The following is a 27,021-nucleotide window of genomic DNA, read 5'->3' on the forward strand; positions in this document are numbered from 1 at the left end:
GGATTACTTTTTACTTATCTACATTTTTATCTGAATGTTTGTATTATCTACTTTTCTATCTGAATGTTTGTATTTATCTACTTTTCTATCTGAATGTTTGTATTTATTTACGTCTGTATCTGAAATGCTTGTATTTATCTACTTCTCTATCTGAATGTTTGTATTTTACTACTTCTCTATCTGAATATTTGTATTTATCTACTTCTTTATCTGAATATTTATGAACACAGACTCCGCCTTTTACTATTTACAGGGTTATAAAACATTTTTTTGTCCTTTTTTTCTGCAATGGAGTGTCTCTAAAAAAATCAATGGGATCTCACACTTGTGTCAGACAACTGGCCATTAGCTCACCCACACTGCTCTACTCTACACATCTAGACTAAGTACTCGTGACCTTTTGAACAATCATTACTTGACGTTTCAAACAATCATCACTTGAAGTTTTAAACAATCATTACTTGACGTTTCAAACAATCATTACTTGACGTTTTAATCAATCATTACATGACGTTTTAAACAATCATTAAATGACGTTTTAAATAAAACAATCATTACATGACGTTTTAAACAATCATTAATGACGTTTTAAATAAAACAATCATTATTTGACGTTTGCAAATAATCATTATGAAAACTGTTTAGCCTATCCTGCCAGAGATTGTTGTGCAATAAGATTTATCCTTGCGTGCACTCAGGACGAAGACTGGGGCTTACCATTCAATTTAAAAAAAATCTAATCCATGAAGTAAATAGACTTGTGTACAAATTCTCTCCCCTCATATCTACCAATTTTATTTATTTATTTGACCAACTTTTGGTAATCTTAGTAAAAAAAAAAAATTAAAATTTGAGAAATGTCATTGCCGGTGATTTAATATTCCCATGATGTGTGTGGTGCTCGGGGACACTTGCACTGGTCAGACTTTTAGATCACCGTCCAGAAGCGCACGGTTCCTACAGGGTAACCAATTGTATGGGCATACATAAATAATGGTGTCGCATATGGGACAGATCCCCGAAGTATTAAACTCACACCCAGTGTGATCGGGTGGGTGGGGGAGGGTTGGGGTGTGAGGTACAGCTGAAAGAATGAAGTCAAACAGGTTTTTTAAAAGGTTTGAATAATGTCGCAAGTCTGGGTCGTTTTAACTTCCAGAAAATGTACATGTCAAACTATCTTTTCAGTGCAAGCAAAGAGTTTGGCCTTTGATTGGATGCACGTCACGGTAACCTACACTGTAATGACGTTTATTGTTTTAACTGGATGGTCGTGTCGAATGTCAGCAGAAACCTACACCTATCTTATTTCCATCATTAAAGAAAGCTACTCGAGATCCTAGAGGAGATTACACAGATATGTTTCACAAATTTGATGGGATAAACGTGCACATTTTTGGGATAAACGTGTGCATTTGTTGGGATAAACTTGTACATTTGTTGGGATGAACGTGTACATTTGTTGGGATGAACGTGTACATTTGTTGGGATAAACGTGTACATTTGTTGGGATAAAGGTGTACATTTGTTGGGATAAAAGTGGGTATTTGCTGGGCATTTTTTTGTTGGGATAAATGGATACTTTTGTATATATCAGTAAATATGGAAAATAAGTAATGACATTAGGAAAAATAAAATATAATCAAAAAGTTTTTACTTATTTAGCAATGCTAGCAAGCTTATTTTCAGCGAAACGGGAATATTAATTTTCTAAATCTAACTCCAACAAATATGTTGATTTGAATTAAATGGGTCTCCATTTATATAAACAAACAACAAATGACAAAATAAAAGTTGGTGGAAAATGTAATACACTACAAACATAATGTAGGTCACCCTAAAAAAAAAACGTCGGCCAAAATAAACTGCTCGTCCATAAACGATTTGCCTTTGGGTTCCATCACTTTTTAAAAGCTACACAATCAATAAATTAATATATTTATTTCTTAGGTATGTAGGTCTATATTTGAGAAGAAAAAAATGTATTTATTGAATGATCTGGGTACTAACACGACAATAATATGTGCCTAACGAAGATCATCGGGTGGGGGGGGGACACCAAAGACCTTACTACAACCAAGGCTCAGGAGGATTCAACGCTAGTTATTACAATTTTAAAGAATACGGATATAGAATCCCAAGCCGCCCCAACAAAACACGTTACCCAAATAGATAATTTGAAACTATGAATTATCTCAAATGTGAATACTTTCTAAGCCTCAGAAGTCTCGAAGACAGGGTTTTTGAAAGACCCCACAGTCGTTTTTTTTTAAAGTCGGGACTTAGCTTTGATCGTGTGGAATCAATGCTAAGATCAGTATCTATAGATAAAAGAGAAAGTATGTGCGGGTCTATTATTCTGTCTTTTATTCTGTCTTTCATTCTTTTGGAAGTTGATGAGAATACTCATAGAAAGGTTTCAACGAAAAAAAAAAACAAATTTCGGAGGAGTGGCAGCCTGGTAGGGTGCAGAGTTTCTTCCAGGTATCTCTTCGCCCTCCCCCCCCCCAAAGATCGTCTACCCCCCCCCCCCCGAACGAAATGGAATTTATATAGAATATATATACTTTTACCAGTGTCCGCCCCCCCCCCCCCCCGAAAATTTTCTAGTGCCCACCCCTCCCCCGGAGAAAACAAGTCTGGAAGAAACACTGGTAGGGTGCGATGGGCACCAAGAGTTAACCTGTGACTATCTTAGCAACTGGGATATGCTGATTGGGCGTCCTGCACAACGGTCAAACTGCACCAAGCGAATTCGCCGGTCGGGTGTCTCAGTGCACCCCCGGGTTCCCACATGAACGCTATAGTATTCGTTTTAAAGAGCACACTACACGGTGGGCCGCTACGATGACTAAACCGAACAAGAAGTCCCACCGGGACCGGCGCCCCTGTGGATCAGAGTTTCTTCCAGGCATCTCTTCGGAAGAAAGTCTACCGCCCCCCCCCCCCCCCCGAACGAAATGGAATTTATATAGGAAGTATATACTTTTGACAGTGTGTCCCCCCGGAAATTGTTGTCCCCAACCCCCCCCCCCCCCCCCGAAAATTTCAAGTGCACCCCCGGAGAAAAAAGTCTGGAAGAAACACTGCTGTGGATGTTTAACTGGTGGTCGGGTGTCACCCGGTGCAGTAACTGTGGTTGTCACCTCACCCTCCATAAATTTAGTATTTTCAATTTTGTCTCACCTCTTTCTCTACTATTTCACTATTCTATATTATTCTATATAGATAAAACACAGTGTTTCAGAATTTTTTCTCGTGGGCGGGTGTCTATAAATTTTCCGGGCGGATACCGTAAAAGTATGTTCTATTTAAATTCTACTTCGTTCGGGGAGGGGCGGTAGAAACTCTGAAAACATTGTTTTGTCAGTAAGTGTTGCGATTTTAAAAAATTTGTTGTCACAGACGTAATGATGTCAAACGGCGCTCTTTTAAAATTACTGAGTTTGGTCCTTAAATCTAGATCTACACTAGGCCCAGTGTATTTTAGTTTAGAAAGCCTATTGTTTTTGAGTTTCGAACTTTTAAAATTTTTCCTTAAAATTTATTTTTAATAATACATTTAATAACACATTACATTAAAATGCAATTTAAAAGAGAAAAAAAAAGAAAAAAGCTCAATGTTATAGAATCTATAGCTAACTTTATTTTTCGAAATGCGTAAATAAGGCTAACTTTTTTGGAAAAGCGAAAGTTCAATAAAATTATCGTCTGCTCAGCTGGATAACGACTACGTTAGGCTTGCTTGTGAATCGCCATCAAAATTTTTTTAATTAAAAAGAAAAAATGACTGCATTTGAGGGTGAACATTAGATGTAGATTAGATCTATAATTCTAGGTCTAGAACTAAATATTAGATATAGATCTAGGGCTTAGAATCTAGATGTTAACTCTGTTAGTTAATGGCAGTTATTGAGTTAGGGCTGCTGTTAGGCCGGCCTACCTCGGCTTTTTTATCTCAATAAAAAAATAATAATTTATTAGCCTAATAAATTATTATTAGGCCGGTTATCTATCGACTATCGCCTAACTATCGTTTTATATTTTTATTTTATTTATTACTAGATCTAGTAATATACGAAAAAGTTACCTCATCATAATAAAAGATAAAATTTTAGGCCTATTAAAAACTTAAGCCTAAAAATAAAATTAATTCAGAAATTTAATATTTTTAGAATCAAAATGCTAGATCTAGATTTAGATTTTTTCTAGATCTATAGATTCTACAAGTTGCAGATCCAGAGACCTTGAAAATAATTTGTTGAGTTTAGGCTTAAGGCTACATTAATTATTTATTTTCATCAAGCCTAAGTTATAACCCGATGTTTCACTTTCATAAGACAAACATTGATTGGCTGTAAAGGAACTCCGTGATCGATTTCTGACAGCCCCACTCTATAGTTATTTTGTTTACAAAACTTTGCAGATCAAGTTTTTAAATAATAATGCAAATTTAAACACCATGACCTACTTTTTCTATTTTTAGCTTACAATGTGTACAATAAAATTTATGGCGGCCTATCGAATAGCAGGATGCCATTGTTTATGTCGCCATTACACGTGAAAACCAAATTCTTTTTGCTTTTTTTTAAATTTTTATTTAGTTACCGAAAATATTAAAAACATCAAATACATCCAATCTTTAATAAAGTACGAAAAAAAACCAGACCGACAGGATTTTATAACCATATTAATTGTAACTACGCCGTGCAAGATTTTAAAATTAATTTATGGACCTCTCAAATACCTTTGAGACTTTTCTTGCTGGTGTCCATTGGGCATTAGTATGATAGTTCTGTGCATGCGCAGTGACCTAGGGTTAGGGATAGGATAGGGTTGGGGTTAGGGTTCTGTGGTTGTAAACACATTGAAAACATCGCCGTGATGGCAAGTTGTAGATCTAGATCTAGACTCTAGTTTCTCTCCATTGCGCATGCGTATCTTTTTCCGGCTAGCATCGGCCAAATATTTTTATCAATAGGCCTATAGGCCAAAAATTAACTTTAAAATGCAGTGTTTGCTAGCAAGATTTGCTATAGTATATAATATATTATTATTATGTAAACAGCAGCCATTTGTAAAATAGAGTGGCTTCCCCTGAATCTGGCCCTATAAGTTTAAAAAAATAAATTAAACAAAATGTCTGCTATAGTAAATGAGCAGGTTTGCATCTGTTAGAAACATCGCTAGTCTTCATTTATTACTGAAAAGTTTAAATTCTTTTGTTTAAAAACAGGTACATAAATGAAACAAGGAAACATTTTTGTATTTTTCAAAACATAAATCCTCCTCAAAATGTGAAATAATTATTAAAACTTAAGGAGTCACCTGTTTTTCACATTACTAGTCACGGGTGATTTTACGTACTTAAAACGATAGATTACCATTAGTCCTAATAATTCTAGATTCTAAAAATCTGAGTCTACTCTCTAGATCGGTAATATTGTACTGTAATAGATTTAGAATCTAGATCTTCTTGGTATGATGGACATGACTCACATGATTATGATTGACTGAGTTGATGAAAATTCTTCCAACATTGATTCATTATTATTTATTATTATTATAATAATTACACTGTTAGGCCTACTATTAATAAATAAATAAATATGCGACCGTAAAAATTAAAAAAAATACAAACTTAAGCTTGAAAATTAGGTATTTGGTAGATCTAGATTAAATGGATTTTGTAAGCATTCATTATTATTTATCAAATTGATTATAAGGAATGTGTTGTTGTAAATGTTTTTTCTTATAAATATTTTATTGTGACAGTTGTGTATTTGTGTTGAAAAAGCAGCTGAAGTCAATATTATCACACTGCACATATTTCTCATTTTTTCAATAAAGTCATTTATTTGTTAACCCAAATTAAAACTTACAAGAACATTTTTGTCAACAATTTTTTACTGTTCATAAAAAAAAAGAGTTGCAATTTTAAAATTATGTGACTAAAATTTATTAGAAATTATTGTTCAACATACTTTTTTACATTTAGAGATGGGTGTTTTACCTGAAATAGCCAAGGCAGTTGAAGAAATGGATTGGAGGTTTGTATTATAAGTTACGATAATCTTCTCCACAAAATACCCACCAATTTGATTAATATAAATATTTATGCAATAGTCACTTGATTTTATATAAATTTATGGTTGACACCCAACTTTAGATCTTTCTTTGTAATATCTAGTTTATAGGAAAATACTGATTCTTTAACAAAAATCAATATCTTAAGCTACAGTAAAGGGATTGCATGGTGTAGCATTTGATTGCATGAGAGTGTGGATCTTTATACTATTGAGGTCTGCCTAGTTTAAGAGCATTGGTTATCTGGCTAAGCCCATATGAGAGAGAGAGAGAGAGAAAGAGAAACATTGTTCATTTTATTATTTTCTCACCCTTAATTATTAATTTCTCTTGATGTGCTTTGTCAGTGTCACACAGCTTAGAACAATCTTAGGTGTTTCCTTAGAAATATTCCACCTCATCTACATCTGTTCACTTTAACATCTTGTTTAACAAATATTATTTATTTAAATTACAGTTTGCCAACAGATGTTCAGGCTGAAGCAATTCCAATGATTCTTGGAGGTGGTGATGTACTCATGGTAATTTTCTTGTGCTTAGATAATGTTTGTTTAAAAATTACATTTGCTTTTGAGAGTATTATAGGTTTCATTAAAAAACATTTAATATAAAGTCAAAAAAGGTGTGGTTAAGTTGTCTGGCTTATTTAAACCAATGATGTAATGATTTTGTATACTAATAAAAGGAAAATAGTTTATTTGTGACTGTATTTTAGCTTGAATGATTCTAGTTTTAAAATAAATAGTTTTAAAATGGTATATTTCATTTAATACAATTTTTTTATCACCACATCAGGCTGCTGAAACTGGAAGTGGAAAAACTGGTGTAAGTATCACATGGCAAATTAAAGTTTATTAATTGTTTTTTTAGCATTTAAATTGATCCTGCTTTGTTTAGTAACAAGTAGCATAAAATCAAATATTACATATCTTATTCAAAAGCTTTAAGCTTAAGATGTGTAAAGATGAAACATTAATAAAAAACAACCTGTGCTTTTGTTATAGATATATTGAATCAAGTATGATTAAAACCTGTTTCATTTTAATAGGCATTTTGTTTGCCAATACTACAAACTGTGTAAGATGAAGCATTACTAAAAAACAACCTGCGCTTTTGTTATAGATATATTGAATCAAGTATGATAAAAACCTGTTTCATTTTAATAGGCATTTTGTTTGCCAATACTACAAACTGTGTATGAGACTATTAAAGATATTAGAGAAGGCAAAAGTGGACCTCAGAAGGGTGCTCAAAGTAGTGGAGGTAGGCTGATTGAGCAATAATAAATTAGTCTAAACTTCTATTTTCAAGTTAATAACAGTGGAAAAAATATACAATAGATAAGATTTAAAAATCAGAAGTGACATGTTTTATTGTGACAGCCACATTTGAGTTAAATCCTATTTTTTCATTAGGTGGATCAAAAGTGCAATGGAAAATGAATGTATATGACAGAGGAGATGCAATGGGTATGTATTTAAACTGTTTGATAAATTTAAAAAATTTGGCAGCAAAATCCCTCTAATTTTAATCAGTTGTTTGTGTGTTAATCTGTTTGTTTATTTGTAGTTATAGTTGAGATGTCACATTCATTTTTACATCCACTTTTTCTATAGCAATCAGTCCTGATGGCTTGCTTTGTCAATCTCGTGATCAACAAACGTGGAATGGCACAAGAAGCAATAAAGCAGTTTATGGAAAAGGTGACAATTTTTGGTTGGATATATAAAATGAAATTCACCGGTTTTTGTGCTTATTAATTGTTTAGTTTTTAACACTAATGACCTGAATAATTTACACTTTCCGCAGTAATTATTTTTTTCTTCTAGATTTAGTTCCTAGGCTGCAAAAAAAACTTTTCCTCCAAATATTTAAAATTAACCACATGTACATAAACTAATTGTAATTAAGTGCTCGACACTGATACAAATTTTAAGTCATTAGTTATTTATCAATGACAGGAAATGTTCTTTGTTTTAAAGGAGAGAAAATTATGAGTAGCTTTTTTACAGAAAATACATTTTCTTCTGTTGGGAGAATTTATGATAAAATGTTTTTAGTTGTATCTTATTCATAGAAAACAAAAGTACATTCATTTTTCTATTTAAGTCATGGAATAGATTAATATTAAGACGGATAGCTTTTTAGATAGAATTCTGCAGTGTTAAAAAATGAACGTTTTTGTCATACAGAAACACCATTTAAAAAGGCAGATCAAGCAGTATTGTGATCTAGGTTAAAATTTGTGTTTCATCTTCAGGCAAATACTATTACGAAGGTACAGTTACTGATGAAGGCTTATGCAGGGTGGGCTGGTCCACAGAAAAAGCCAAGTTAGATTTAGGTACTGATAAGTTTGGATTTGGTTTTGGAGGAACTGGCAAAAAGTCTTGGGACAAGCAATTTGACAGCTATGGAGAGGTAATTAAATACTTTGTAATTTACTTTACATGATAAGGTATTATGCACTGATTACATAAAACTATTAGGAGGATTTCATCAATGCGTTAGGGGTCATCCATTTATGACGACCACACAGATGTGCGGGACTGAAGGGGGTGGGGGATTTCGGGTCATTGTGGACATCCACAAAATACTTATATTAAAAAAACAAACAACTGGACACGAAATGTAGGTTATACATTAAATCTGCAGTTTTCGTGTTGAATATCCCCAGCACAACGAGTGAATAAATGTATCAGAAATGTAACTGTATACCGCCCTCATATGAAAAAAGCGGGAGGTTTTGTTATTTTGCAATCAGGAGGGGAGGGGGGAGCAGTGACATGGCAATTATTTAAAACATTTCACAGTATTTTAAACGTTTCAAACACTTAAAACATAAGTTTAAAAACAATTAGTTCTAGACTTCGATTGTGTAACTTAATCACAGTCTAAATCATTAATTTTTGTCAAAGCCTAAGATGACGCAGATCTAGATATTTTTTTCAAGTAAAAATGCTCAAAATAACCAGGTAGGGCTCACAGTCAGCGCGACTTTGACAAAAGGAGGGGGGGGGGTTGTTATGGAAACACATGTAGCGTAGAGCTGAGTAAAGTGTTTGGCCCACAGCATCTTCAGTTAAAAAAAATAGTGTTAATAATATAAGGCAGAAAAATACTATCAAATACAAAATCAAATGTTTAATATTTTGGACTTTTCGTTTGGTATTGACAGAAACATTTAAATAAAGCAAGCACTTATCACATAGGGCCTAATTTATACTAAGTCGTTTGAAATATGCTTATTTTTCTTCAACACTTTCTAGGCTCAACTTTTAATATTATTATTTGGGCCTAGTATGTATAGTAATAGATGTTACGGAAAATATCAAATCCTTTATTACATTAGCAACTAATAATGTAGTAAGGTACACATTACATGTTCTTATTAGTAATTTTGCATTATGTTTTGAAAGGTCTACTAAATTTTTGTGGACGTCGACATGGGGGGGGGGGGGGGGTTCTAAGATTCCAAATTTTTGTGGAAGTCATAAATGGATGACCCCTGACCAATCCTATATTCTTAGACTTGTGACCTTGTTTTTTAAAACTGAGTTATTTAACTGTAAACAATGCCTGCGCTCGGATCATATTTATCGGGGCTCAGGTCATTACCATGGGCGTGCTGTATGAAAGCTGTGAGTGTAAATTAATTACTCATCGTAATAGGTGTCATGGACATTGAGGGGCGCTCTCGGGAGTCCCCGATTACACTACCACATGGGCGCAGTGCACGGTCCCTGACTCTGTTTAAATAATCAAATGTCGTGTGCTACCTTGTCAATATTGTAGGGTGCTCCTTGAAACTAATGTAGGCGCCATATCGCTCATGGGAAAGCCAGGGCCGCCAAATCACACCCTCCCGGGTCCCCGGCAGACACTTCTGATTATGTTTAGTGAATGACTCTGATAGCCCATTTTGTCTATAGTCTATAGCACAGTTTAAAATGAATGTAGGTGCTATAATGCTCATAGGAAAGCCCCGGATGCCAAAAGGCACCCTGCTGTGGTGCCGCCCCTGCAAAATTTAAATATTTTTTTCGCAGAAATCCTCCACAGGAGCATTCTCAACAACTTCCCTTAGTTTTATGCCGTATTTGGTGAAAGGTGTAGTAATGCATAAAAGACAAACAAACACACGCACACATACTTTCATTTTTAAATATATAGACAAACTGTGGATGTGGTTGGGTCAGTAAAGGTCATGGTTGCTAAACCAAAAAATCTTGAGTTCGAACCCCCAGGCAGATGAGGCTGGATAGCAGGGGGACAGTAACACATGTTGAAGAGAAAAATAAAAAATCTTGTTGCTTGTTCTAGGATGAACATTAGACTTCGTTTGTCCATTCCCCTAATATGTAAAACAAAACTTATCCATAGACCACCAAGCATCTTTTTTGTTGTTACAAAATTTCTAAATGTCACAGTTTTGTACTACTTCTAATGCTACTACTAATGACTAATATATTAAAAAAAACCATGCTAATTGCATTAGTTTAGAGAAAACCCCTTTTTATATCTTTAATAGAAATTTGCAAAGCTTTGTATTGATTTTGAAATGATAAACCACACTCTTACCTACTTAATGTTACAAGATCCTCAAGGATGATGTTGGCACTTCAAATTCCATTCTTTTATTTCAGTCTTTTGGAATCAATGATGTCATTGGTTGCTATCTTGACCTTGAAAAATGTGAAATAAAGTGGTCTAAAAATGGTGAGTTTTTTTTTAGCAGTTTTGAAGTTTGCTTTGTAGCAATTTGGAAAATGTAGTTGATGAAAAATCCTTTTTATTGTTATGTTTATACTTGACATTTTTGTATTTCAGGTATTGATCTGGGTAAAGCTTTTGATATTCCAGGTCATTTGAAAAGTGAACCTTTTTATGCTGCTGTTGTTTTAAAGGTGAGGGCTCACAATGTTTTTGTAATAATTTCTTATAAAATCACTAAATCAGCAGTTGATAGTTCTTTTTGACTCATAAATTAAATGTTCAAGTCATTTTTGGGTGTCACTGAAAGAATATTTTTCATCTTTTGTGCCCCAAGTAATAAAAAAAAACCCCTGATCCTGTATTATTTTCTTTTAAGTGCTTTTATATGTTTGCATTGTTTTCTGCATGTGCTAACACCTAGTGGAAATTACTTAGTGATTCAAGTTACTTAAATCTAGTCCTCATTATGTTTTCTTGATGCACATATTGGTAAACATTTTAAAAATTTCCCAATGAAAGCAACACTATCAACAAATAAAAAATGATTAAAAAAATGTGTCTGTCTGATTTGTTGCGGTCATTTTGTTGAGAATGTTTTGTTATTGGTCATTAGGACACAGCAGGATTGAAAGTGTATTTTCTAGTGTTAATTGTTATTAGCTTTTCTTTCAGAATAAAGTTTGTCAAGTATTAGAATGTAATAATTTATCTTGTACTTTTTCAGAATGCTGAAATGGAATTTAATTTTGGGACCAAAGCATTTAAATTTCCGCCACAGGTAAGAATAAATAGTGTAAAAAACTAAGAATTTTTAAAACTAAGAAAGTGGTTTCAGGATATTAGGAGTTACTGCTATACCCCTGAAATCTGATTGATGCTCTATGTGTGGATTAATGTCCCTCACAATATCAAAGCTGAGCTAGAGGCGTAGCAACATATTCATGGAAACAAAATGAAATTCAAAAGACCCAACAAATTGAAGACGTGCTCTGCCTCGCACATAGTAAACAACAAATGCAGAACAAACTGGTTGAAAAAGCAGTAAAAATGGGTAGGATGATAGTGATATATACCAAGGTGTTCAGATTACAATCAGCAAAAATAAAAAGCTTGTAACTTTCTAAACCAATGTGGAATTCATATGCATTGTGAAGAAAACTAACTCAGGATCCTTAACAACATACGAAATCTGTTCTACTGTATGGCTTGCAGAATGAAATTAGACAGAGAAAATGTGGCATACACTAAGAAAGGCAGTTAATAACACAACTAAGCAGGCACTATAGTGAAATCCACAGGGAAAGAGGAAGAGAGGGACATAAAAAAGTCATGAAGAAAATAATTCAAAAGAGAGAAAAAAATAGTTGGTGAAGTGTTAACTCAATCAAACGCTCATCTCTTTGGTAAAACTTAATTACTCACTTAAATAATAACACATTTTTTAGTCCTAAATCATTTTACATATAGAAGGCTTGGTTATAATTTTCTGAAATACTTCAAATTTGGACCAAACCAGAGGCGTAGCGACCCTTCCCAGCGCCCGGGGACAAACTTTTCGATTTGCACCCCCCCTCGAGATTTTGATTTGCACCCCCCTCATACTTTCGATTTGCACCCCCCCCCCTCGAGATTTCGATTTGCACCCCCTCTCAAACTTTCGATTTGCACCCCTTCAATTTATTTTTCCAACCCATTTTGGTGCCCCCTAAGGTCGGCGCCCGGGGACATATGTCCCCCCCCGCCCCCCCCCCCCTCGCTACGCTACTGGACCAAACAGTAATTTACAAAGAACTATTTTCGTTATTTTTAACAACACTGGCTGGAGAAATCGAACACTATGCACTAATACAATTAGATTCTTTTAAGTGTTTTAAGATTTTTCTATGCATCTGTCCAATGTAAATTATTCTGATTAATGTTGGAAAAAAAGCTTCCTCACCCTTGTTGGATAAAGTTGGTGGGGAGTTGTTGCCGGTCACTGGCTCTTGAGAGTATTTGTTTGACTGTTTATTTGTTTGACTGTTACACAATCAAGATAGAAAACAGTTAAATTAGTGTAATGCCTAACTTTGACGTTCTATAATTCAAAACTGCAGTTTAAAATGAGCATTTTAATTTTTTTCTACCCCATGACATGGAACAACTTTTATTTTATAAATTTGGCTCCTTTGATAGCTTCATTATTTCCACATTACTACTGCAAAACCAAAAATTACCCTCAATATGCATACAAACATATCAGCTCCTGGAATCATAAAAATTGATTTTCTTTCAAACTTTGATTCGTGTTTCTTATGTTTTAACATTTTTAAAAATATGAATCTGAAGAAATATGTTTTTAAGACATTTTTAGACTTTTTTGCTTTTTAGTTCAAAACACGTAACAACTGCTAAAAAAAACATACACATCTTTATGGTGATATGTGTTTTTATTAAATTCACTTTAAAGGATTCTTTGTGAAGATGATAATATTTGAATCTACTTGGATACATCTGTATTTGAATGTAATATCACTTATGATGTTGCTTCATGTTTATTCTTTACTTTGATTGATAAATGTAAATATCCTCTTTGAAAACAAATCTAAGGTAATGCATGCAGGGGAGTAGTAAATTGAATAAACAGATACAGGAAAATATTAAATCCATGCTCATTAATGTATTGATCATTACATCTAGTCCTTATCAGAAGTCTACTATTATTTAATTAAGTTTTATGAGCTCATAAAAATATTTATCTACACTTCTCTATTTTCTTAATTAAGCGATTTTATTTGAAAAACAAAAACAAGGAATCTTTCAGAGAAAATATTTTTAAAGAATAGTAGAAGTAAAATTATTAAAATATTTAATAGCATAAAACTATTTTGTTGAAGAAATCTTATATATTAACAATACATTTTTTTAAACTAGGGAAAATTTGTTTTTTTAACATTAAAAAATAATTGAAAAGAAAAAAAACTAAAATAAAAACAACCCATAAAATAATCTAAGTTAGCAAAAAGTGGTTCTATAACTATGAAACAAAAAGATTTAAAAAATAATATATGAAAAACAGCTAACTGAGTTTGCCAGATATTATCATCGAACAGTTTTTCTTTGAGTTTTAGGGCTTTTTACAATATCAGCCACTGAGAGCAACTAACCTAAGAATTTATGTTTATGAGTAGTAACAGAGGATTCTGTTTCAACTAGAACATTGTTCTTTTCACTCTGGTCATATGCTTACAGCTCTTCATAATACAATGTTAGCTAATAATATCATTATAAAGTGTGTTGCATTTTTAATACATTAATTCTGGAAGGCTGGGTTGAAGAAAGTGCAGCTTTTTAACCAATTAATAATTTATTTTTGATCTATTCATCTAATAAAAAAATTATATATAAGGCCTACAGAATTAATTAAAATTAATCTAAAAAGTAAGTATACCAATGTAGACCTACTAAAATTCTATTCATACTATATTTGTGCAGGTTGTACTTGAAATTGATGCAAACGTTCTTTAATCAGCGTCTTTATATATATACATTACTAAATAAGCGTAATTTCAATTTTAAAGCTTTTTTTTTTTAAACACAGCAGGTTGATAATAGTTTGTTAGAAGTTAGGGTTAATTCAGCAAGTAGAAGTGTTCTGACAAACTCTAAAATACAACCGACAAGCACACATGGTCCCATTCGTTATTTTATGATAGGAAAGGCATAGGCCTGCATGATCCCATTTTTTTATTTCCATGTAAGAAATGCAGGCCTACATGATTTTTCAGTTATTTCCTGATTAGACAGGCAAACTTCGTCTCATTTGTTATACCCTGTTAAGACATGTACACGTGGTCCCATTTGTAATTTCCCGATGAAACAGCCACAAGTAGGCCTAGTCCTATATCATATTTCCTGATTTGACTGGCACACGTTGTCCCATTAGTTATTCCCTGATGAGACAGACGCAAGCAGATTCTAGTCCTATTTTATGTTTCCTTATAGGACGAGCAAAAGAGACTTGGTCCTGTTGGTTCCTTTTGAAATCCAGTTAGATCTCTACTTCACCTTGGTTTCTTTAGCTACTTTAATTACCCCTTATTTATTATATTGTTCCTTAATATAAAAATCACAAAATATCAACACTATAAAACAACCAAGTTAAATGTCGAAACATTAAGACCTATGTACGTCGGCTTTTTTTTCCCAGTAGGCCTACATATACATGACCTTTAACTACTATGTAGGCCTACTGGGTTTAGTAGAAGCTGTTAAATTGTAGGCCTACTGGAAACAAACCCCTCCCCCACCTGTCGTCTTTTTAATTTGGGAATATTATTATTTATATTACATACTGTTATTATATAGCTTTTTATATTACTAAGTAGCAATAAGATTCAGGAATAGGACTCAACTTTAGCTGCAGTTAACATTAGGTAATCCCTAATGGAGGCAGGGACCATTAGCAGCTTTTTATCGATTACCCGTAGCCAGAAGTTCGCAAAACGTTTATGGTGGTGTTAGGGGCTGGCTGTTAGATTTTAAGTATCGTTTTCTGTGTAAGTTACATTAGGTCTGTCCATTCCGGAGTACCCATCTAAATTCTATAGTACCTATTATAATCTTATTGAAGTATATAGTATCTTTTGAATTATTTAGTACCAGTTTAGTATCAATTAAAACCCTTTGATTCCTACTTGAATTATATAAGTAAGCATGTTGATTATTTAGTTACTATTTGTTTTATAATACCAATTTGAATTTATAGTATCCATTTGACTATAGAAATGAGCAGTCTGATTTAACTTTTTATTGTAGGGTGGATATCAAGCACTAAGTTCCGTGGCTTCTGAAAATTGCAAAGAGTCAAAGATAGCAGGTTAGTCTTTGTTTAAATGTGCGTTGTCTTTTAGACGCCTCATCTATAATCCAAAGTCGTAAAAAGAGGGGGTGGGTGGTGGGATAGTGACGTATTAAAATTATTAGGCTTATAAAATATTTCTTTTATTCAACGATCACCTCTATTGCTTTTCTATAAATACCATGGCGCAACTTATTTTCTCTGTACTTTGTAATGTTTGTGGGCGATCGAAAACCAGTCCTAGGCTAATAACTACAGTTAGATTGATTGTTTTAAAAAAATATTCTTTAATGAATATTAATTGCTGTTCTCATGTACATCTCCACAAAGACATCGCTCATCCTGATATTTGCGTGAGGTGTAAAAATAGTAACATGAGATTACTTTGAAATCCGCTGCGATCAATACTTTGTGTAAAGAATTTTTGTTTGCTTTAATCTAAGTACCAGACCGTGTATCCTCTATAGATCAGTGTAAAACCATTTTCTTCAAAAGTTTTCTCTCGTTAATTGGTCTACGTGAGGTCGCAGCACACAACTTTTAGGCCCATCTCACTAGGGAAATTGGTTATTATCTATAATCTTTGTATTAATCGTAATAAAAGTGAAGCTGTGTTGCTGTTTTATACAGAGAATATAACTCTTTTGATACAGTTAGTGGAATAGCAGACAGAACCGAATAAGCTGAGAAAATAGCCACGGTTACAAATAAGGTTACGATCCCAGCTGATGGCACATCTGTTCACATTACAAGGAAACAAAGGCCACATTTTTTACGTGTCAGTCAAAAGGCTCGCCTCCCTGTTTTCCTGATTGCTTCATTTCGCTTCCTGTTTTGGGCAACCCGGCACTTTGTTCTTGCTGTTTCACCTACTTCAATTCTTCCCTTTTTTTCTCTTTTCCAATACTTAGCAAATTGAAGCAACTACAATTATATTATGTAGTACACGCAACTCAGCTAACATAAATGTGTTGTTTGTGATAACATTTTTGCATTCGTATTAAGTATTTATAAAGTAACAAAAGTGTTTTTTTTCGTTGAACTTGAAAGAAAAAAAAAGTTTCATATCCGTATTTCAATATTTTTATACTGCGTCGATGTGTTTTTAGCTAATATACAAAATCACGGACTACACTGTATGAACCAATTTTTCTGTAAAATTATTTCTTTAGTTTTTTTTTTTAAATGTTGACCTCATTCACCTCTTACTATAATTTTACATTGTTTTTTCTACATTCTTAGTTTTTTTACGGAACATGTTTTGTCAGAACTTTAACTTATCAAGGACCCTCAATAAAACTTCCCACATTGCAATAACAGCTAAATCTAAGGTATTTTAAGAAACAATGGCCAGCTTATTAGCTGTGTTTCCATTAAATTTAGTCTGGTTTTGAAGCACGCCAACGTGGTCCCTTAGCTGCTTTAGAAATGTAATGACTGCAGTCACATTCAGATAGTGAACAATTAAATATTTTGTTTCCATCTCCGGATAAGGTACCACCTAACCTTATTACTTGTTTGTGTGTCAAAAAAACCTGCCGAGTATAGAACACAGTTTTTTTAGGCCTGATGAGAAACTGCCATTTTCGATATTTCTAGAAGAAATAACAGTGAATCGTCCAGTTTCATTTATCATGAAAATGTTTTCCTGTCGAATTCTATCAGTTTAGAGTGGTTATGCATAGAGTAAAATATTCTGACGTTGAAAGAAGCAACGCAGCTTCCTCCGCTTATCGCCTCTCATTATAAAACGGGTCATTGAAGACTATTCCACAAGATCCTAACTCGCCAATCTGTGAACTCCAACGCCCGAAGGCTTGTCATCTTTAGCAAGTCATTGTCTGTAGCACCGAGATTCGTCTGTCCATTTGAGTGCATGTTGAGGCTTAGCACCCCAGGGGGACTTTACTCAGATATTTGTCCTTACTTTGACCCTTACACCAGTGCAAACATTTCACAACCCACACGAAGTTTATGATGTCTAGACGAATTTCTCATTACATTCACACTTGTAGGGTCCCGCTTTACTTGATCACCACCTTCACCGACGGATTACATCTTATTGTAGAAATCATGCATTCAGTTCGTAACCGACTGCGTTGTAGAAGACAATGATCGATATTTATATAGCTTTTAATGACGTCTTTCCTTGAAACTAATACAAAATTTCCTTATTGTTTATTGAAGTAAATAACTGATAACGATACTTCTACCCCTGATGATAAAGTAAACGAAGCATTCCAACATTCCTTGGCTTATTGCGAAGTTTAAAGCTTCAAGGGCTCTTAGTCATTAATTTTATCTGCATGACAAGGCACGCAACATTTCTCATGGCGATATAATACAATTTAAACTTTAACCATCCAGAAGAAGCGGAGGAGGAACTGTAATCAAGCTTATATTTCTTGTATCAGAAAGTAACTTCACCAAGTTTTAACTTTCAGGAGCAGAACGCTTGAATCCAGTTGCCTACAATATATTAAACGCTGAACCAATTTCAGCCGGTCATTTTGAGACGTTATGTGTACCGTTGTACAGCTTATAAAGTTTTAATAGACACAATAGAAGTGTTAAATACTTTTGCTGAATATCCTTACATGCTCAGCTACTACAGAATCTTCACCTTTTTATAACAGCTCACCTCTTTACCTAGCTGTGATATTTTTTTTTGAAAACGAATGTAAAAAGTAATTCTAGACTAGCAACCCTGTCAGTGAACTGATAATCACATGTCTTTTGTATGATTGCTTTTTTGTTTTACAATAGAATCTGCCCACGTTGCTCCTTATCAATCTTTAAATAAAGCAATAATCTTTATATACTGCTGGGCTCTGGTTTAAATGTATAAGCGTATAACATAAAGGGAAGTCATCGAGCAAGCAGGAAATGATAACATTTTTTCCTTGTTCTAAATTTATCTGCTGGCTGAAAACCGTTTTTAACTTGTTTTTAAAACAATTGAACCAACTTTGCATTTCCTGCTTTTGAATGCATGTGAACAGCGGAGCTAGAAATCTTATTTTACAAGAAGCTGTTTCTCTAGGCTAATACACATTTAACATATTGAGCAACAAATATATACAATACAGACTTTTTACAGCTTTAACATTGAAGGTGGAATAGATGGTTGTTTTTAAGTTCAATTGTGTTACATAGAAACGACTTTTTATCTCTTTAATTTAAATTTGCTGATTTGTTGCATTTTATTTTACTCACGCAAACAGATAACCGGAGAACTTTCATGTATAGGCCTACTGTAATCATGTTTAATTAAAGTTCTACTAAATTTCCAGGTACAACGGTATTAATGATTGAGTTACACTTTCTATGTTTATTAAACTAAAATAATCCTTTTGGTAGGTTATGTATGTTACGGGTCAGTTGTAGGTTAGATAGAAATAGGTTAGAATAATCTAGAATTAGGGGAGAGTGCGTGTGTGAGTTGAGTTTACCCTAGAGTATTGTTAACCCCCGGTGTGTTTATGTATTGTTATCCCAAGGTCGAATGCGGTATAAAAGCTGGAGTGAATGGTTGTAAGGGGTTAGTTGGTAGCGGTTAGGGCGAGGGCTACTCTGTTATGTGAAGAATTGAGTCACGGCGTCACGGTTTTGGTTAAGGTTAAAGTATAGGGTTATTTTATATTATGGAAATATAACAGACACACACACACTCACATGTCTGTGTGTTTGAAGTTATTGAAAAATGAAACATAAAAACCCTTATAAAAACTGTATAAAATATTTGTATTTAAAGAAGATTTATGTGAGCAGGAAATCAGACTTGCCTCAATCGTTTTATTGATCGAGTTCTAGACATTATTCGAGAGGCTGTCTAGATGCAAAACTAATTTAATTTTTTTTATTTATGGCATTTTTTAATATATATTAGTATTGGCATTATGTTTGAACCTCTACGTTCTAGATATGTAACGTCACACTCCTAGGGGGTAAGTAGAGAGGTTTCTTTTATAAATATGGGGGGGGGGGGGGGGGGGGAAGAGGGGTTAAAAAAATGTAACGACACACTTTTGCAATTAACAAAGTAATTTCTCATTTTTAAATGCTTTAAAAAAAATGTAATAAAAATTGATCCATTTTATATGGACGACCTATAATTTGTCTTCGCATATTAAGTAATGTATTGTTGTAAAAGATATTTCGACTCGAAATCACCGTAATTATAGCTACATGCTGCAAATGCAGTTATTCTTTAGCAAATTTATCGTATTGTTAGACGCGAAAGCGTGTTTAAATGCTTCAATTGATATCTCAAAGAAGAAAAAATCTTTTTCCGTGATTGATCATCATTGAACCGACTTTCAAATTAAAACCCTACAGCTTAATTTTAGATCCCGTGGATCCGACAAGAGAACTTGTTCAAATTGATTTTAAAGCACAATTTGTTAAGCTATTTTCATTTTTATAAGAAGCCTTTGCACCTCTTAAAAACTATCATTTCTAGGAATGTATTAGATAAAATATACCTTTCATGTGCCCATTAAGTGTTATTCATAATGACCTCCTTTTGGAGGATTCATTAAAAAAATTGACATTATCGGTAAAGTGTTTTTTTTTAAAGAATGCCGTGGCTGTTCAGCCTTATAATTTATAAACTTATATACAAGAATTAACATGTTCTTAAAAACTCTTAATATATCCATATATTACTTGTAGCAGTATGTCAATTGTCTCTCATGTGTTTCTATTGTAGTTTATAACTGAGTTGGACTTCGAAAATTAGTTATAATGAGTTTTCAAAAGTTTTTCAACTGCTTTTGTGTCAGAAAATTTTTTTGAACAAAGCAATATTAAAAAAAAGTTTGGGGGGGGGGGGGAGGAGGGTTATTTGTTATAAAACTCTGAAAAGGCACAGTAAAATGCAATATTTGAAAAAACAATTACTTCAATTATACATATACATACATATATATATATATATATATATATATATATATATATATATATATATATATATATATATATATATATTATAGGGCTATATATAATATAATAACATTTTTAAAAATTAGAGACAACACAAAAAAGAGAAAATCTACTCTATATGGTTTCTGCGTTTTTAGTTCTGTTGTAGCATACCGAAGGATCTGAGCAGTTTCTGTTTTTATAATTTTATAAAAATAATATTTAAATTTTTGTTTTTGTTTTTACAGATAAAAATCGAATTGTTTGTTGTTGATTACGTCATTAAAATTAAAAGATATAAAATTAAATTAATGGAGTTGTTGGCTTGGACGCATAACAAAACAGGTTTCGTTAGTGTTAAGTTTGGGCCTATTTTCGGCGTAAAATCAGTCTCGTCGATTTCGATCACAAGATTTTATCTTCTATGTGTCTCCAAAATTCAACTAGCCAGCCACTTGGTATTGGCTCTAATATATTCTTTCAGAATCTAGACACAAATAGCCCACTCGATAAGCTCATTCAATCTGATTCCTTTACTTCAAAGTAACAGAAGATAAAAATCAATATCCCCAGTCCGGTGTATAAAATTAAATGCAAGTTGAATCAACTTAGGTAATGTGCAACGTTTAAGAGAACTCGTGGATGTGTTTTATTTATAACCAGACTATACTGGCTTTAAATCAGAGAAATGTATAGGGACAACCTTTTCTATCAGTAAAAAAAATCACTTTATATATTTGCGAGCAGCTGCTTTTGGGCTTTTACATCCAAAATATGTTGTAGAAACCAACGAAAACCTCGGGACGCCTATCTAGTTCCATAAATATATATGTTTTTACTTTGATTACATCAACTGTTATGAAAATACAACGCTGTGGTTGCTCGACAATTTTCCATTACTTTTCTTGATTAGAACTTACTTAAACTTTTTGAATAAGCTTCTATTAGGTTCACAATGTCTTTCCTCTTCTGTCTCTGCGTCTGTATGTGTAAAATATTGTTACTCAATGTTGACCTACTTACAATGTAAAGATTTCCTCTAAACTCTTCAGGTACATTCACCCCTGCGTATATTATAACGCAAACGTATATAATGTTTATTCTAGTTATATAAATAAAATCAACCATTAAAAGGAATTTATTAAGGTAAAAATATTCAATAAATAAGGGGGATAACAAAATTAAGTATTAGCGATGACTCGATCAGCCAGGTGACGGAGAACAGTAGTTCACGGATTTTTTTTTCCACTTTAGAGACGACCAAAGGGCAGATTGCGTGTAGAGTTAAGATTGCAAGATACTGATCGGATTTTAAAACACTTATTTTAAATCTAGTAAATATCGACTTATTATTTCAATTTCTAAAATGTCATAATTACTAAAAAGTAGCAAATAAAACATCTAAAACCACCCAACAGACAAAACAAACATGCTTTCTTAGGTACAAGTTGTTGTCGCTCATAAAATCTTTAGGATTTGACGACCTCTGCTTTTTCTGTACAATGCAAGTTTTTATTTTTTAATTTCAATGCAATGTATGCCATCATTATAAAACTTTTTCTTTTATCAACGTCTGTCATTGCATTTTGCCCTGGCTTATTAATATTTGCTGTCATTTATCGAATTAACAAATCTTGACTTCTGCTTCAAACTGCATTGAAAAAGAAATAATTCGCATATTTTTTTAAAGTAATACGTTTTTTTCTTCTGTTTATTGTATGGGATTGATCTTGAGAGAGCCAGAAAGTTCATCCACACGAACATCAAACTACGTGCTTTGGGGAAATAAAGAGGCAGGGGCTCAGTGTATTCCAATTTGATCTGCTTTTGTATGTAGGATTGCTCCCAGTGGAGCAAACTTGTTTTTCTTACAGAGCAATATTGGAAATCTGCACCCATTCTGTCCGTATTTCACTTATAGAAACTATTGTGAAATACAAAGGAAAATAAACCGGGAGTGATCTCCCCTAAACTTTCTCGAATATTCTTATATAAAATAACAGGGGATGGGAACTCGGGCTATAGACATGATTTTTAATCCATTTTAAATACTTAAAGTTTTAAAAATAGAATAAAATTTCGTAGACAAATTAATTGCACACCAAGTGAACCCCAAATAAAAAAGCGCATAATGGTGCGCAATATTATTATTACTTTTAAAATTTACATTAGTTTTTTGAGAAATCGGAAGTAGCGTAAAGTACTACTTCCAGTCATCGGAAATGACTCAAAATTTAATAGAAGGTAGAGAATTAGATCTTTTACTTACATATGAAATTTCATTTATCTATCTGAAATAGTACTCAAGTTATAGGCTTTTGAAAAATTCAAAGTAGGAAAAGTACCACTTCCGGTTATCGGAAATCGCTCAAAAGTTGATACGGATCTACGATTTTGATTAAATACCTATATATGAAATTTCATCAACCTAGCTGTAACGGTACTCAAGTTATCGTGTTTACACACGGACAGACAGACACACAGACACACAGACATACGGACAAGATTGCAAAATTATGTTTTTCCGTATCAGTGAGGTGTGAAACGTCGAGATTTGTAAAAATCTCGATTTTTTTTTTTGCACGATTACAAGACTTTCTCTATACTTCGTATATACGAGAAAGTAAAAAATCAACGAAAAAAAGAAACAATAGCAAAAAACACGACATTCTAAATTTGTTATGGCGCGTGGCTGTTACGTGTTAGATTTGCTTTACTAGACAAATAGGACAGGCATACATTCATTGTTTAATACTTCTTTAATTCCTGTTTTGTATATTAAGTGTTTTACATTACTAAAGTATCTAAAACAGTGGTTCTTAACACTTTTGGAGCTACCGAATCCTTCTTTCTAGTTACATCGTCCGCACTGCCAAAATCCGATAGTGAATCATGTGAGTCGGTGTGTGTCTTGACCTCCGCCGAACCCCAGAGATCGACTCAACGAATCCCTCCGGGGGGGGGGGGGGGTCGATTGAACCCAGGTTAGGAGCCATTGATCTAGAAGCTGTTAGACTTTTCCTCGGAAGATTACTTATCGTTTCAGCAGTCATATTACATAAAACTTATGCAAGGAGATGACAATTTACCCATGCACTTTATCTCTTTTGTCCCTAAAACCTACATTCATTCGGCATGAACTTCTTGATGGCCACAATTTCTAAACCACATGATGATATATGAAACATGACACGGCCTGATTAACTTCAAGCTCGTATCTGCTTAGATACCAAAAAACGAATGTCTAGTTACCTTTATTCATCTTGAACAAAACGAAAAACCCCACAAAAGATATCCTTTATCACTTACAGCCTAATGTTATTTGTATAAAAACCAACTTAATTGTTTGTTTTCTTTCTCGAATGAAACCCCGAATAATCAGTTGTTTTGTGTATCATATTTTCCATTTGTATTTTATGCCTGGATTAAAATGAATTATTTATCGAATTCCTGTGTTTATTGCTTAGTTTATTTTTGTTATCAAAAAGATTTATTTTAAGCTTCTCTGAGCAGAAAACGTGGCTTAATAATTTTTTATGAGAATTAAGTAGCAACAATATTGGCAAACAGATATGAGCTTTCATATCAGTTTTAAAATACAAATATTAAATTGCTCTAGAAGCTCAGCATGTCGATGAAAAATCGTTTGCAAGGTATTTAAAGTGAGTTACAATAAGGGCGTGCGAAGATAAGCCTTGCGGGTCTCCATACATCAACATCGCAATGTTTGATAGAAACAAAGACACACACTAACAAAAAAAAAAAAAACCAACAAAAGACACTTGTTTTGATCGTGGTTTAGCACACGTTTTTACTCAGGCCACAATTTAATTTTTTTGTTGGTTTATGGCCAAATCTCAGGCCAGAAACCAAGCAGCGTGAACAATACTTCACTTTCGTCAGCTTGGTGATTCAGTGATCGGTAGTATTTAATCTTGTTATCTTCCATTTATAATATATTATAGTAATTTTGTAATGATATTTTAATGACTAACTGGATATTCTTGCATTGTCACCGGGGAAGAATGTATCTGAAACGTTTGAATGAAATTGCCGTATTTACTATTAGAAGTGGGTCACAGTTGAGTATCAAGATTTACCACATCCCACAAACAAACACACACAAAAAAAAACACAACAAAACAAACATTATGAATTAAATAAAAAGTTATAAAAAAGAAAAAGCATTGGTAGAAAAATGAATTGACAAAATTTCTTGTTTTTAATAATGATTACGCCAATACACTCGTTTCTTTGTTAGAAATATCTCTAGAAGTAGAAATATCTGTATTTACATTTCTTACATTTCTGCACTAGTTGCTCATAATATTGCCAATATGAAGTGGAGACAAACCAATAGCTACATCTCCTGCCCAAAAAACTGAGATCAACGCAATTAACATTAATTGAGCCGGACAAGTTAATTTTGATAAAAGAGGCTAGTCACATAGTGTTTAAGGGGTGGGTTGATAGAGAATGGTAAAGTATTTGAAACTTTTCTTTCGATCTTACAAAAAAATTCAGCTATCGTCTTTCTCAAATGTTCTCAAATGTACCAGACTGTATTCAGATGTGTACTAGAAATGAAACTTTTTCCTCTCCTCTGCAAAGGCCTGCACATAACATATTCATATTCCAGCGAGACAGATATTTTCCTTTTGTTTTACCCTAGTTAATTGTTACAAGAGTAATATTTTTACAAGGTTTTATCTGAATGTCTGTTTGCCTGTCTGTTTTTTTTGGATAGTCTAAAGAGTGCACACTTTTATCAGCTCTTTAATACTTTAATAATACACTTAATATTATATGGCCCAAATATTTTTGAGAAAAATTTTGTTTTTAATACAAGTGTGAAAGAAATTGGTCCGTTAGAAGTGGTCGAATTTTCTCCATCCACTTTTCATCCACGACGAAGCACGACAAAAGACACGACCGACAAAAAACAAAAGGACGAGGAAGCAAGTTAATTAAAAGCTTGTAAAAAAACGAAGCGAGCGATAGTAGTGGGGCAGTGGGTGGTTAAAAGGAGGCACTATTCATAAAAAGAGTCTTACGGTCTAACTTGTAGCATGTTTAATTAAGGGACTAAAGACGCCTACCTTCCTGGTCCCCAAAAAGTTTTGCTGTCCCTAATTCTTTACTGAAGAAACTGACAACAAAAGTGAAAAATGCCAATCAGCAAAAAGAAAATGGTATTGATTATACGCAAGGGTTTACAATATCTATCTATATCTATCTATATATATATATATAATTCTCTTCTGGGAGCCGTTAGAAAACAAGCTGCAAGCGCCTCCTTGCAGTCCCCTCTTTTTCTCTCTATCACTATCACTACCACCCCCACCCCCACATTGTCTGGTGAGTTGTGGTCACGCTAAATGTTTACAAAGCTAAATGTTTACAAATCGTAGAGCCGGGTTTCTATTAGGGGCAGATAATTTAGTTCGATTTTAATTTACAGGAGGTAACTAAGAAATAACTAAGAGGAGGCTGCTTTCACGGTGGGAGGGGGGGGGGGGGTAGGGTCGGGGTTAGGGGAAAGGGGGGGTTAGTATTTTAAAGCAAATATTTTCAGTGGCAGCATTGGTACTGTCGAATTCACAAATTATGAATTACTGAAAAGTAGAAAATAAAACAACTAAATAGCGGCGTATGATACGCTGCGGGTCGGCTCTTTCATATTAATTGATTAGACATTTGATACATTTCAGCTTTATTCTCCTCCACCACCCCACTTACAAATAGAGATATATTTATAGCATACATGATCCTCTTACTTTCATTATTTATAATTAACATCGCCCACTGTATATAGCCTGTACTATTACATTTTCATTTTAAAACCATATCAAATCAAAAAGTTTCTGAATTCAATGTATGTAAATTGATGTACTGGGATTTAGCTTTGTGCAGATTTTTATAGCTTATAAAATTACATAGGATGCTGCTTTATTTGAATTCGTAACTTTATTCCCCGCTGATCTTGGTAAGGAAGTAGCGCAGCCCCTCTGAACAAATTGAAATGGAGCTCCGAGAGTTTCTTTGCTCAAGATACATTGGTTGCGGAAACGAATGTCTAATCCCATGTGGTTACTGTGATAGCGGTGAGCCAGACTTAAATGCTGTTTGCGTTGGTACATTTTACTTTAGTTATTTATTATGAAAAATTTAACTACAATGTCCATCATCTATTGGGCCAAGAGGAACAGATCAGTATTCAATTGTTAAGAATAAGATGTTTGTTCTTTCGAAGAATATTTTCCATTTTTATCTAGCTAAAATTAATTACTGGGTAAAAAGTAGCGTTACTTTTAACTAACGATGAAAACTCATACATACTTGATCTATTTTAATAAATTAAAACGCAACGAGAATTTCATATAGTATCCCCAGTTCTTGTTAAATAAAGCAAAAAAACCTCACACAGCTGATACCACCAACCTTTTACGCGTAAC

The 27,021-nt window shown here is 33.4% G+C and overlaps 1 protein-coding gene across 3 annotated transcripts in view; it reads left to right on the forward strand.

Annotated features, from left to right (window-relative positions):
• Positions 1-3,692: 3,692 nt before the first annotated feature.
• LOC131928920 (ATP-dependent RNA helicase DDX1) overlaps positions 3,693-27,021 on the forward strand; it is a gene marked incomplete at its 3' end in the record, with an annotated part of 48,496 nt that continues 25,167 nt past the window's right edge. The window contains 12 exon segments of one of the 3 annotated variants that reach the window (XM_059285091.1): positions 3,693-3,802; positions 5,999-6,050; positions 6,545-6,608; positions 6,883-6,912; positions 7,254-7,350; positions 7,503-7,556; positions 7,704-7,790; positions 8,348-8,508; positions 10,734-10,806; positions 10,918-10,994; positions 11,528-11,581; positions 15,601-15,661. In XM_059285091.1, coding sequence (XP_059141074.1) covers positions 3,787-3,802; positions 5,999-6,050; positions 6,545-6,608; positions 6,883-6,912; positions 7,254-7,350; positions 7,503-7,556; positions 7,704-7,790; positions 8,348-8,508; positions 10,734-10,806; positions 10,918-10,994; positions 11,528-11,581; positions 15,601-15,661 — 826 coding nt within the window. 3 annotated transcript variants of the gene reach the window in all.

This window comes from Physella acuta, unplaced genomic scaffold (genome assembly GCF_028476545.2).
Source record: "Physella acuta isolate Inbredline_101_S28 unplaced genomic scaffold, ASM2847654v3 ptg000091l, whole genome shotgun sequence".
In the NCBI taxonomy this organism is placed as follows: Eukaryota; Metazoa; Mollusca; class Gastropoda; family Physidae; genus Physella; species Physella acuta.